Genomic DNA, 14,619 nt, shown 5'->3' on the forward strand with positions numbered 1-14,619 from the left:
TTCACTTCCACCCTGTCTTACTCTTTTCACTTCTCTCCAGAACATTTTCTTACAGTCCTTCCACTTTACACTCAAATTCCTTCCAAATTCCTCATCCACTCTCTTCTTACTCTCTCTTACTAATTTTTTCACCTCTCTCTTTCTTTCCACATATAACTCGCTCTTCTGCCTCTCAACTTCTTCCACGCCCCTATTTCTCATCCATTCATTGTATGCTTTCTTCTTTTGTGCCACAGCCTGTTTCACCTCTTCAGTCCACCACGCTGTTCCTTGCACCCCCCTCCGTCTTCTCTTCCTTCCACACACCACATCACATGCTGCACATATTTCTTCTGTAAATATCTTACACACACCTTCCACGTCTCCCATCTGCTCCAATTCATATTTGCCCAATCGTTCCTCCACTTCTCTCTTATACTCTGCCTATTTCTCATCCTCTTGTAACCTTTCCACTCTCCTTGCAACTACTCCTTCCTCTCGTCTTTCCCTTCCTCTATGCCTCCATCTTACTTGCATTCTAATTCTGTCCACCACCAAGTAGTGGTCAGAAAGTCCACTCCCCCAACCTCTATACACTCTTGCATCCTTTACACATCTTCGCATCCTTTCATCCACACACACATAATCAATCATTGCCTTCCTTTCATTCAGTTCACCACCCACCCTTCTCATCACTCGCCATGTATACCTGTGGATCATTTTATGCCTGAAGAGGGTATTGGCTATCACCAACCCCCTCCCAGCACAAATGTCCACTAACGCACTCTCATTCTCATCTATCTCAGCAGACACACCCCACTCACCAACTATTCCATCCACCTTCACATTCCCAACTTTACCATTCATATCACCAATCAAAAACACTCTCTCATTCCTTCCAAACTTTTCCATGCACACTTCCACATTTGTCCAGAACTCTTCTCTCACTCTTCTAGCACGATCTTGCGTTGGTGCATACACACACACAATCGCCCACATTTGTATTCCAACTTTCAACTTTACCCACACAATCCTTGACCCAACTGATCCATACTGTCTTATGCTCCTCTTCCATCTTTTACTCACAACTATACATACTCCTTCCTTTGCCCTCTCATTCTCACCTACTCCTGCACATATACCCCATCCATACTCCCATTCTCTCACACTTTCTCCTCTCCATTTTGTTTCAGTTATTCCACATACATCGACTTTCGCACCCTCAAGCACCTGGACAATCTCTCTCTCACTAATATATGTACATTATATCTCATGTGATTTGTGAATGATTCTTGAGATGTTTTCTTTACAAACAACAAACTAAACAGTTACAAGATCCTAATAAAACTATCACTTACTAGTTATTACTAATTTATTTTACTTTTGCTCTTATTTTGCTTAGTACAGTCCAAGGCTGCCGGGGTGAGGACATGGGGGTAAGCCTACGAGCTTGCCTTTTGTATATTTATTTTATTGTTGCTAACTATATCATCCTGTGTACTTACAGGCAGCAGTAGAGGCAGTGATCAGATATTTATTATTTCTCAAAACTGACAGTGTTATAAGTATAACCAGGAAATGTGAGAAACTCATGAAATATAAATCAGAAAAAAGTAAGGAGACACTAACAATCATTTGTCAATGAAAAAGGCAACACTCGCTGCACGTGTATGTCCGCCAGGTAACAAATAAATGCATGGTATGTGTATAAAAGGCTACAGAAACAACCTTAGAAACCTAAAATCATAAATCTGTATTTATTTTCCCCCAATCAGACACTCTGACACCCAGGCAATGAATAAATATTGAGACATACAATGCAGAAATCTCTTGTTTGCCTGTGATGCGGCAGCTATATGTGTAGTTGGGAGGCAGGGGTTGGGGGATTGGAGGGAGAATGGGGGGTGGGAGGGAGAGGGGTTGGGGATCGGGAAGAGGTAGGAGGGTGGAGGAAGTAGGGGGTGGGGGATTGCAGGGGGAGTGGAGGGTGGAAGAGTGGTGGGTAGAGTGGTGGGGGATCAGTGGGAGGTAGGCAGGTGGAGGAAGGAGGATATGAAAGGGAGGAGGGAGGTGAGAGAGAGAGAGAGAGAGAGGCCAACTGGGGGGTGTGCTATGTATCCTCCAGAACAGTAAAAATATATTGCAAACAATATTCTTTTGCTTAATGAACTGTGTGATACCAGAATAATGAAAAACATTGCTAGATCAACAGTATAGCAAAACCAATACGTGCAACCCAACCCCCCACCATGATTAGCTCTTCCCAGAATGTCTAAACTAAAATATTGTGATCTGCACGTCTGGTAGTGGCAGAGGGGTCTGGACAGCGGCTCGTATCGTTATTTCATTCACCAGCCTCACGCAACAATTTTCATTCATGTCTAAATATGCTGCCACGGGAGTGGCTAGGAGACCCCTACCAAGAAAGCCACAATAGTGGCCAGGAGACCTGAAAGGGTTAACCCCTCTGTGGCCACTGGCGTCGAATGGAGTTTAGCAGGTAAGTGGACACAGGTGTCGTTTGAGTGCGGTCTATAATAAAAAGGCGTATATTTTGGGGAAGTGAATGAACGTTCTGAACGTCGTCAGACTGACCTACACTGCACTACATCCCATCAAGCAGTTCAGAGCCTGCTACTATGATGAGTGAATTTTCAATTTTTTCGCTTGTGACCATGCCTAAACAAGCACAACAACACCCATTATCTTGACCCAGACAGAAAATATCATCTTTGTCCTCCCTTGCGAAACACACACAACCACCCTGTTTACAGTTATGAATAAATACAGGCATAAACAAAAAAGACATGGTAATAAGAGAAAAATACATTTCTTTCTTGGTATCTTTACCTATTTGCCCAGGTTTTTTTTTTTTTTTTTTATGCGAGGAAGAAGGAACCAAAGGCCATGGCCCGCAGTAACAGTTCCCTCCAAGAGAAAAACAAAATACAATAGAGAGCCAAATTCAAGATCCGATCATTTTGAGATGCCTGGACACACTGCGTTTGAAAGACTGGAGATCATAGGCAGCAGGAAATACAGACAGAGGGAGACAGTTCCAGAGTTGACCTGTTGCATAAATGAAAGACTGGGAGTAACGGTTAACTCTTGCATTAGAGAGTTGGACAGAAAAGGGATGAGAGTTTGCTGCCAGACGGGTGCTACGCGCCCGTCGTAGAGGTGGAGGAATGCAAGCAGACAGTTCAGAGGAGCAGTGACCATTAAAGTAGCGATAGAAAAGAGATAAAGATGCAACAGTGCGGCGAAGAGACAGAGGTTGAAGGGAGTCAGTAAGAGGAGGAGAGTTAATGAGACGAAAAGCCTTTGACTCCACCCTATTGAGAAGAGCTGTATGTGGGGAGCCTCCCCACACATGAGAGTTGTACTCCACACAGGGGAGGATAAAACCTCTGTATAGAGTCAACAATTGTGCAGGGGTAAAGAAAGAGCGGAGTCGGCTTAGCACACCCAATCTCTTAGAAGCAGATTTTACAAGAGATGTAATATGATCTTTCCAAGATAAGTCCCGAGTAAATGAAACCCCAAGGATGATGCAGGATTAAGCTGAATATTATTAAACATTAATGGGTATACCTGTGGAAGATTTTGTCGGGTTGATAGGTGTAAGAACTGAGTCTTAGATGCATTAAAGACAACCATATTATTTTTACCCCAGTCAGCGATACGAGCCAAGTCAGACATTAGGTGTGCCATAGCCTCATCCCTTGTTTCTTGAAGTAACTGTTGAGATGGGCGTTGCGGGAACCGAATGGAAAGGTGAAGGGTGGAGTCATCAGCGTATGAGTGGATAGGGTTAGATGTACAGCTTAGAAGATCATTGATGAATAAAAGGAAGAGAGTTGGTGATAGGACAGAGCCCTGAGGAACACCACTGTTGATAGATCTAGGAGAAGAACGATGGCCGTCTACAACAGCGGCTATAGAACGACCAGAAAGGAAGCTAGCGATGAAGGCACAGATAGAAGGATAGAAACCGTAGGAGGGCAGTTTGGAAATTAAAGATTTATGCCAGACTCGATCGAAAGCCTTTGAGATGTCAAGTGCAATGGCAAAGCTTTCGCCAAAGTCCCGAAAGGAGGATGACCAGGAGTCTGAAAGGTAGGTGAGAAGATCGCCAGTGGAGCGTCCCTGACGGAACCCATACTGACGATCGGAAAGAAGGTTGTGATAGGAAAGATGCCTTAAAATTTTTCTATTAAGAATTGACTCGAAAACTTTTGAAATACAGGACGTTAAAGCAATTGGACGATAGTTGGAGGGTTGGGAGTGGTCACCCTTCTTTGGGACTGGCTGAATGAGAGCAAACTTCCAGCAAGAAGGAAAGGTACAAGTTGACAGACAAAGGCGAAAGAGTTTGCCTAGGCAGGGTGTAAGCACAGAAGCACAGTTCTTGAGAACAACAGGAGGGACCCCATCAGGCCCATATGCCTTGTTAGTACTGAGGCCAGTGATGGCAGAAAATACATCAACTGAAGAAATTTTAATGTCAGCCATGAGGAAGTCAGAGGGGAGAAGTGATGGAGGAACAGCACCGGAATCGTCTAAGGTGGAATTGGAGGAGAAAGTCTGTGCAAAGAGATCTGCTTTATCAGTAGAAGAAATAGCTACAGAACCATCAGAGTAGAAAAGAGGAGGGAAGGATGATGAGGTAAAGTTGTTAGAAAGATTTTTGGCAAGGTGCCAGAAGGAGCGGGAAGAATTCGAGTTGGAGAGTTGAGAGCATTTAGTATGGATGAAATTATTTTTAGTAGAGCGAAGAACAGACTTAGCACGATTCCGGGCAGAAACGTAAAGACGATGTGATTCAGGTGTGGGTTGGCTCCGGTACCTTTTGTAGGCCCTCTCCTTGTTGCGGACAGCATTAGAACAAGCGTGATTAAACCAAGGCTTTCTTGCGTTAGTCAAAGGATATGAGAAAGGAATGTATGCTTCCATGCCCGAGAGAATAACCTCCATAATGCGCGAGGCACACTCAGATGGCTCCCGGCCATGGAAGCAATAATCATTCCAGGGAAAATCAAAGAAGTACTGCCTGAGGGCCTCCCAGTTCGCGGCTCCAAAGTGCCACAGACGACGTTTCCCTGGAGGGTCCACAGGCCGTACCGGAGTGATAGGACAGGTTAAGGTAATAAGGTTGTGATCGGAGGAGCCCAACGGAGAGAAAAGATTAACAGAGTAAGCAGAAGGATTAGTTGTGAGGAAGAGGTCAAGTATGTTGGAGCTCTCTCCAAGGCGGTCAGGGATACGGGTAGGGTGCTGTACAAGCTGCTCTAGGTCATTAAGGATAGAAAAGATGTAGGCTTGTTCACCAGGTGGATCCATGAAAGGAGAGGAGAGCCAAAGGTGGTGGTGAACATTGAAATCTCCAAGAATGGAGATTTCAGAGAAAGGAGAAATGGACAGAATGTGTTCCATCGTAGAAGTAAGATAGTCAAAGAATTTTTGATAGTCAGTAGAATTAGGGGATAAGTAAACAGCACAGATATATTTAGTCAGAGAATGACAGGAAAGCCGAAGCCAGAGTGTGGAGAATTCAGAAGAATCAAGTTCAGGAACACGAGAGCAAGATAAGTCGTTGCGTATGTATACACAACAGCCACCTTTGGCTTTGAAATGAGTATAGAGAAAGTAGGAGGATACAGAAAAGGGTTTGCTGTCGGTTGCCTCAGACAGCTGAGTCTCCGTCAGAAAAAGAAGGTGAGGTTTAGAGGAGGAGAGGTGGTGCTCAACAGAGCGAAAGTTAGATGAAAGGCCGCGAATGTTGCAGAAATGAAGAAGAAGAGAGTCAGACAGTGGTTCCAGGCACCTCGAGTCGTCACCGGGAGAGGGGCAGATGGCGGGGGCATTTATGGTCCCCCCCCCTGGGGACTCCGAGGCTTGATTAATAGACGCCATTTTTGTTGATTTTTGAAAAGGAAGTGTAGTGTGTACTGTGCATGTAGTTTGGTGAAGATAGTTAGGGAAATTTGTACTGGAGAGCATGCTGGCCTACTCTCTGTGTAACTGAGACACTGAAAAAGTTCAGCAAAGGGGGATGGTCAGGAACTAGTCCTGAGGGCTGATGAAACGGGAGCTCCAGCACTCCCTGTCATCAGCTTTCCATCCACCTCGGGAGTACTGCCCTGCTCGACTGGTGCTACAGTCTACTCCTCACCGGTTTGTACCGGTTTGGATGATTCAGTGCAGTGCAACTTGTAGAAAACTGTGAAAACTTTTGGGAAGTGAACGAACATCTGGGACATAAGACTGACCTTCACTTCACGCTCTCACACCTCATCTGTCAGTTCACCACCTGCTGCCGTGATGAGTGGGTGTACAATTTTTTTGCTCGTGGCCATGCCACGACCAGACAGAAAATATCATCTTTCTCCTTCCTTGCAAAACACACACAACCACCCTGTTTATGATTATAAGTAAACACAGGCATAAACAAAAAGGACATGAAAATAAAAATTAATTTTTGTTCGGTATTTTTACCTATTTGCTTAGGTTTGTTGTACTGTTTTGAATCATTTTACATATTCTTTGCCTTTTACAAGCATAACAGGAAAGTTTTTCCATGTTCACATGATGCTTTCATAGGTGAAAAGGCCTCCCTTCCCTTCCTGCTAATCAGCTCGTGCGAGGTGTGAATGGCAGGTCGTCTTGCACTTCAACCTTCACTGTCCAGCCTGTACGCTCAAGGGATGATGTTTATCTCATGTAGGTCTGAAAACAGAAACTCCCGCCTCCCTTTTCTAACAAACTCAACCACTCACAGTACAATAATAAGTCGATACTACCATGAACACAATACAGTAAATACTGAAAAATACAAAATAAATTCAGATTTATTTTTAACATTCAAACCTCGCATATTATGTACTGAAAAACATCAAAATATGCATATCTTGTTATTTTACACCTTTTTAGCACTACTGACAATGTTTTTTTGGTTAAAAAAAAAAAAAAAGTGCGATGTTGCGTCTCTGCAATACCTACGTGTGACTAGCATCAGCTGCCTAAATTTACGCAACTTCCGCATTCGATTGCATGCCACATAATGGGTCTAGGAAGCAGAAATTTGAACTGCCTGGTGCATCAGAACTTCCTCTTCAATATGGCAAGGAAAAAAAAAAAATTTGAAACTAGAAAATGGTCCTGGCATCGGCCAGGGGCGTACATAAAATTCTGGACCTATGGCCATGGAGAGGTTAAGGAGGTCTCAGGGCAAGCACAGATTTTATTTTTTAAATAAAAATATTTAAAAAATAAAATTCCTGTATATCGGTGATTTATTTTGGTGTTTTTACATTTTTTTTTTCACATAAGTTCATTATGGAGGTCTTAACGGCTGTACGTAATGGATTTATTGTGGTATTTTCAAGCTGGTCTTAATGGCTGTACATAATGATTTATTCTGATTTTTTTTTTTCATTGGGATTTTATTTAAGGAGTCTCTTAATGCCTGTACTCAAGTGATTTATTTTTTTATTATTCATCACTTTTTCACACTCATGTCATTAATGCAAGGTGAGATTTTAATTAGGGAGTTCCCTAAACACCTGTATTTCAGTGATTTAAAAAATATTTCATAAGTTTTTTCCACTTGTCTTCAACGCCTGTACATAATTGTATTATTCTCTTGCAGGGGGACCTAAGGAGGATGTGGAGTGAGCCATTTATAATTCAGACACAGAGCAAGAATATGGAAGTGTGACTAGCAGCCAAGGAGATTTGACTAGTAACCAAGGAGATTTGACTAGTAACTAAGGAGCCTTAGTGATATATGCAGGAAAAAGCACTCCTTTTGACTGGTAACTAAGGAGATTTGACTGGTGATGCATATATGGAAAAAAAATGACTAGTAACAAAGGAGATCCAAACAACTTTTGACTAGTAACTAATCTGACTCAGTGTTCATATGTATATGAAAAAGAACACATCCTTTTGACTAGTAACCAAGGAGATTGTGTTATAGGTTGTTATAAATAAAAACGGAATTTGCAAAAGAAAAGATTTTTTTACTAGTAACGGAGGTGACTTGGTTTTTGGATTTGACTCAGCGATACATATATGCACAGAAAAAACACCTCATGAGGATTAATTATAGCTGCCAGTGGGATTTATATAGTCACATGAGGATCAGTTTTGTGCTGCTAGAGATCGAGCAGGAGGCACTTTTTACCGAGAAGTGCAGCCTCACTAAATGTATACTGTATATTATGTATATTAGATGCAGCTCTATGTATAATAGTATGTGCACACCTGTACACAGTCACATAGGTATACATTTAAACATCCGCAGTCACATAGGTATACAGTACAATCAAACATCCGCAGTCACACATACACAGACGTACAGTTACATTTGTACACAGTCACATATGTACACAGTGACAAGTGCAGTCACATATGTAGTCACATACATACACAATCATACATACTCAGTCACATGTACCTACATAATCTCTCTCTCTCAATTTTTTTAGGCTTATCTAAAGAAAAAATACATATATAGATACAGAGTTTTATTTTCCTAATTAAAGAGAGGGAGGGGGGAGGGAGAAAAAGAAAGAGCAAGTATGTGGATGGATGATGATGATGATGATGATTATTAGGCCTATTATTATTATTATCATCATCATCATCATTATCATAAGGTAAAGTTAGCTCTTATACACTGTTTCTTAACCCGCAGCATGCTAGTGCCTTTTTGAAACAGTCTGACATAATTCCGCGGCCAGTGCCAGTGCCATTTTAAAATGGTTTAAAATAAAAAAAAATCACTGTGACCGCATTTTTCAAGATTCGTGGGTAAAAATTGGCAGGCATGTATGGTAACTGTTCCTCTGCCATACCCCAGATTGTCAAGGCCATACACTCACTGCCCCCTTCACGCTCGCTCTGACTCACTCTGCCTGTGTGCCTCGCCCATTGCTGTACATAGTGCAGGCATTTTGCAAATATTTTCATGTAAGTGTAAATTGTAAATATTTCTTGTAAGTGTAAGGACTATATAGTGAAGTCAAGTTATAAATACCTTCTTGTAAGTGCCAGGACTGTACGGTATGTACTGAAGTCAGGTTGTACCTATCTTCAAGTAAGTGTAAGATAATGCATTCACAGTGAGAAAGACACGCAAATTGTGACAGATGTTGAAGTAATAAGTAATCAGATAAGTGTACTGTACATTGCTATTCCTTCCCAGCATGAATACCTGAGTATACCTTACACAGAAAACGGCTTTCTCTCACCTATGTAGTGAGTGTGAGAGAGCGGCTATACTTGTATATGACTATTCAGGACTCAATAAAACCCATTTCCGCGCCTTGGTGAGCATTTTAATGGTGAAATTCATTGTTTCCACACCAAAGTCTATCATTTTAGCCAAAAAAAAAAAAAAAAAGGAAAAAAATGGCCGGCACTGGGGCGACCCATAGGGCCAAAAATGGCTGCCACACGGCGGGTTAAGTGATTTGTACTACTTACACCTTTCTGTTATATAGAGTGTTATATCCTAATATCGTTATAGCTCCTAAACACCTTTTCTTGAGAGATTTATTTTGATATTAACCCTTGAAATATCACCATACTCTGCATAGATAACCAGCAACACTATATTAAACAGCTATATCCAAATGCAATGGCTACCGAGTGGTCGTTGTGTTCGTGTGTGTGCTGAAATGCCTACACACAGCCGTCACCTTAAACCCAGAGGGCCTCATCCCTCCCATCACACCTACAGTGTCATGGGAGAGACTGGTGGCTGTGATATTTTCTCGACCTTGGAGAGTGACGGGGAAGGGCAGGAACAGTCCCAAACATGAGAAACAAACATGGATGGCAGTACCTGTGATGTGATGCAAACAGCACCATGTGTCATGAATGACATAGGATCCAGTGTCAGCAAATGCCAATGCACCAGCTGCTGAGCATGGAATGTGGTGAACTGGAAAAAAAAATCATAATGCCAGAGTGATGCTGAATTTCCTCCAAGATTGTGAGCTCTCCCTTTCACAAAAGCTAAGTGAACTGTTTCTGTAGAAAAACAGTTTTCTGCATTTGAGGTACTTTTCAAAGACGATAAGACACATCCATATGTGACTGTGAGGAGTGACCATGCAGTGGATTATTTGACCAGAATGGTTTTGGAAACTGTTACCAACCACTCCCAGACCACACTCAGATCACTCGCCGCACCATTCAGTCAAAGACAACACACAGCTGCATGCACGGCCTCCTGACATCCACCCTTCCGAATCCTATCTTCCTCGTGAGGACAGGGTCCACCTGGCTAGGCTGAGATGTGGGCACCATCAAGCCCTCTTAAGCTACCAGAAGATGCTGGATGACTCCGTCGCTGATGCCTGTCCAGGATGCAACACAGCACCCCATACTATTAAGCACATTATGGAAGACTGCACTGCACACAATCACCTATGCCAACAACACAACATACACGTTTTGAGAGCTCTGTGGGAAAGCCCGGTCTCGGCCATGGCCTTCCAAAGGGACTCGGGGCTGTTCGGCCAGACTGCCTAGGGAACAACTACAGTACTACTACTTCTACTCCCAGACCAGGATTATCATTCATAATGTTCCTGTCTGTTGGGCAGTCGAGGATCTTGATGCTCCAGAAAATGTCCTGTGGATGAAGAGAAGAATGGTTGGCAAAGAGCCAAGACTGCAGCTTACTGTAATTTTAGAAAGGGAGATTCCAGAGGCAGTATTCATCATGGCACTGGGATACAGGAGAGTTGCAGGCTATGTTTTGAAGCATGAACTCGGCAGACTGCAACCACTGTAGCAGGTGGGGGCATCTGGCGTGGAAGTATAGTGCAGCATACAGGTGTCGTCTTTGTGCTGGGAGGCACGATACCAATACCTATCTGGAAAAACTTAAGAGGCGAACACTTCAAACCCAAGTGCTGCAACCGTGGAACAGAACACTCACTCGTCCTTCAGTCTATTTATCTATTGCCAGACGCCTTAATCCCACAAGGGGTGGCCACAAACAAATCGCCTCCATGCCGCCCTGTCCCCCTCCATTACACTGCCTGCTCCCAGCTCTCACCCCCCTCTCTCATATACCTCTCCACTCAATCCATCCATCTCATCCTTGGCCTCCCCCTTCCCCCTCCCCCCCTCCATCTCACATACACTCTCCTCGTTGGTCTCTCACTCTCCATCCTCTCCACATGGCCAAACCACCTCAATATGTTTCTGCTAACGCTTCCTATCACATCTACACCACAACGATCCTTCACTTCCTCATTTGTCAGTCTGTCTCTCCATATGACTCCACATGCTCCTCTCAAATAACTCATTTCCACAGCTGTCACTCTTGAATTCCCACCGTCACTAACTTGAGTTGCCATTGATCGCCAGCTAGTTCAATATGGAAGTCGGGCTACTCATGAAGAGACCACAGAAGTCGCATATCTTTAAAAATCTCTCCCGTGATATTTATTGATATACCGTACGTAAGTTCTTCATGATATTATTTTTTAGTAGTTATACTAATTTCCTACATATGCTTTAATGGAGTGGCCCTGGTGAGAGAGGATAGTGTTTGGAAACTCCCTATACTGTTGTTTGCAGATGATACTGTGTTGTTGAGTGAAGACGAAGGGGAGCTGCAAGGCTTGGTGGATGACTTTGGGAGAGTGTGTAAGAAACGGAATCTAAAGGTGAATGTAGGGAAGAGTAAAGTGATGGTCTTTCAGAGAGGTGAGTCAGTGAATGGACAGCGAGGTTGGATGGTGAGGAATTGGAAAATGTGAGTATGTTTAAGTACTTGGGTAGTGTGATGAGTAAGGATGGAGGTTTGGAGGGTGAAGTGCTTGAATGGGTACAGCAGGGAAGAAAGGTTGCTGGTTCTTTGAAAGCAGTGATAAGAAACAGGGAAGTGAGCATGGAAGTGAAAAAGTTACTACATGACAGTATTGTCATACCAACTCTAACGTACGGAAGTGAAGCTTGGACGTTGTTGGAAGGACACAAGTCAAGAGTGAGAGCAGTGGAAATGAGTTATTTAAGAGGAGCCTGTGGAGTCACATGGAGAGACAGGCTGACAAATGAGGATATAAAGGAGCGTTGTGGTGTTGATGTGGATGTGATAGGAAGCGTTATGAGGAACACACTGAGGTGGTTTGGCCATGTGGAGAGGATGGAGGGTGAAAGACTGACGAAGAGAGTGTATGTGAGTGAGGTGGAGGGGGGAAGAGGGAGAGGGAGGGGGAGGCCGAGGATGAGATGGAGGGATGGGGTGGAGAGGTATATGAGAGAGGGGGGTGTGAGTTGGGAGCAAGGCAGTGATATGGCGGGGGACAGGGCGACTTGGAGGTGATTTGTTTGTGGCCACCCCAAACGGGATTGAGGCGTCTGGCAATAGATAGATAGCTTTAATGCAGGAAAACGTTACTACAGCCACCGTGAAAGCACACCGGGTGTGACAGCATTCATCACATATTTACAAGTCTCTAGCTGCACCTTTTGGTTGAAATCCATAAAATTTAGCTTTCTAAAAGAACAATGCTTCACCTCCAAAATGCTGAAGAAAATCTACAAAGTTTTTCATATGAAAATTGTACAATGTTTACAGCCAAAATCGTGCAGAGACGAGACCGCCGGCCGAAATCCGACGATGCCGAGTGCTCCAAAATACCATACAAAAAGTCAAAACAACACGCCAGTGGTGTACCCCGAAAAGGGTATGCCTCTACTCTTCAGGAAATACTTCAGTCTAGGCACTGTACATTTTTCTGTGCAACGGTTTTCCATGATCTTTGTACAGTAGGTCCAGCGGGGCAGTAGACACACGTGAGTTTCTTATTGTTTATAATCCTAACGTACGATCTTCAGCCGTATCGTGGTAATATTTCTTAAGGGAGAATCGTTATATTTTCTCATACGCTGTTTATTTGTTTTGATTGACAAATACATGAAATGGATGTAAAATAAAGCTTATCAATATTTAAGGAAGCAAAGAATAATAACCGTCCCCAAACTGAGATGGTAGAACAGCCCACCATTTCTTTATTTTCTTGGTCTCTAATACAGCCTCTCTTCCTTGTAGCAGTGACTAAAATAATGCTGTTATAATTTCTCTCTTCCTTTTAGCGACACAGAGGGCACATAAAATGAACGGAATTTAGTAGACCGACTTTGATGTCGAAAATTAAATAATCTGGTGAAGAGTGGCAGTTTTTCCCCGGTTAGTGACATCTCCAATAAGCTCCAAGCATTACGTCCATGCGTTGGAGTTGGTATCACAATACTGTTATGCAGTAACTTTTTCACTTCCATGCTCACTCCCTGTTTCTTATTACTGCTCTCAAGGAACCAGCAACCTTTCTTGTTGCATCCTTTCAAAACTTCACCCTCTAATCTTCCATCCTTATTCATCACACTACCCAAGTACTTGAATGCACTCACATTTTCCATTTCCATCTCATCCAGCCTCACTGTACATTCACTGACTTCACCTCTCTTGAAGACCATATCTTTAATCTTCCCTACAATCACCTTTAGATTCCGTTCCTTACCTACTCTCCCACACTCATCCACCAAGCCTTGCAGCTCCCCTAGTCTTCACTTAACAACACAGTATCATCTACAAACAACAGTACAGGGAGTTTCCAAACATTGCCCTCTCTCATTAGGGCTGCTCCATGATCCACTGCCTTACCTTGTATCACTTTTACAACCCCATCCATATACAGATTGAACAACCATTGAGACATGACACATCCCTATTTCAATCCAACCTTCAAATACAAAAATTCACTCAGTTCACCATCCACACGCACTACAGCCTTAGCACCCTCATACATACTCTTCATAGCATTCAACAACTTCCCATCTACTCCATATATTCTTAATACTTTCCACAATCCTTGTCTATCCACCCAGTCATATGCTTTCTCCATGTCCATGAAGGCTGCATACAACCTCTTTCCCTTCTCTAGAGACTTTTCTGCTAAATATCTAAGAATGAATAGCTGATCTACACAACCTCATCCCTTCCTAAAACCTCCTTGTTCTTCTCCAACTAATTCCGCTCTTATTTCCCTAACTCTGTCAATAAGTATCCTACCATTTATTTTTCCTATTACACTAAGGAGACAAATGCTCCTTTGATTTTCACATACTTCTTTTCCCCCTTTTCCTTTGTACACTCGCTCCAGAAAGTATTGGTGCAGAATATGTGTTAAATATTATGGCACACGGAACAAAGGAAACTGGTAATTGTGGTTTTGTCCTCCCCCATGCAGGCATCCCAGACGATAGATGAGTGCTGTATCAGATACCTCTTGTATCCTTCATAATGTTTAGGGAATGGCCATAAATGTTATACTATATACAGGTATTAACGGGCTGTCACTGCCACATGGTCGAATCATTCCGGATGGCATCGAACTCACAGTGCACCGATACTTTCTGGAGCGAGTGTACAGGGGAATAATTATACCTGACTTCCAATCCTCCGGGATTCTACCTTCCTCCCAGGCCAATCTGCACATCTTCCACATTCATTCTACTAGTATTTCTCCTCCATGCTTCAGCATTTCACCACACACTCCATCAATTCCTGGGGCTTTCCCCATTTTAACTATCTTCCTTGCTAGCAGAACC

The 14,619-nt window shown here is 43.0% G+C and overlaps 1 protein-coding gene across 1 annotated transcript in view; it reads left to right on the top strand.

The window, feature by feature from the left end:
* LOC145416409 (signal peptide peptidase-like 3) overlaps window positions 1-8,522 on the top strand; it is a 295,615-nt gene extending 287,093 nt beyond the window's left edge. The window contains exon 11 of the mRNA XM_080285356.1: window positions 7,631-8,522. Coding sequence (XP_080141482.1) covers window positions 7,631-7,699 — 69 coding nt within the window. The 3' untranslated portion in view covers window positions 7,700-8,522. The remainder of the gene's footprint in view (window positions 1-7,630) is intronic.
* Window positions 8,523-14,619: the final 6,097 nt, after the last annotated feature.

Source organism: Coenobita brevimanus, chromosome 106 (assembly GCF_032717465.1).
Source record: "Coenobita brevimanus isolate Jiangsu-jjx chromosome 106, ASM3271746v2, whole genome shotgun sequence".
Taxonomy (NCBI): domain Eukaryota; kingdom Metazoa; phylum Arthropoda; class Malacostraca; order Decapoda; family Coenobitidae; genus Coenobita; species Coenobita brevimanus.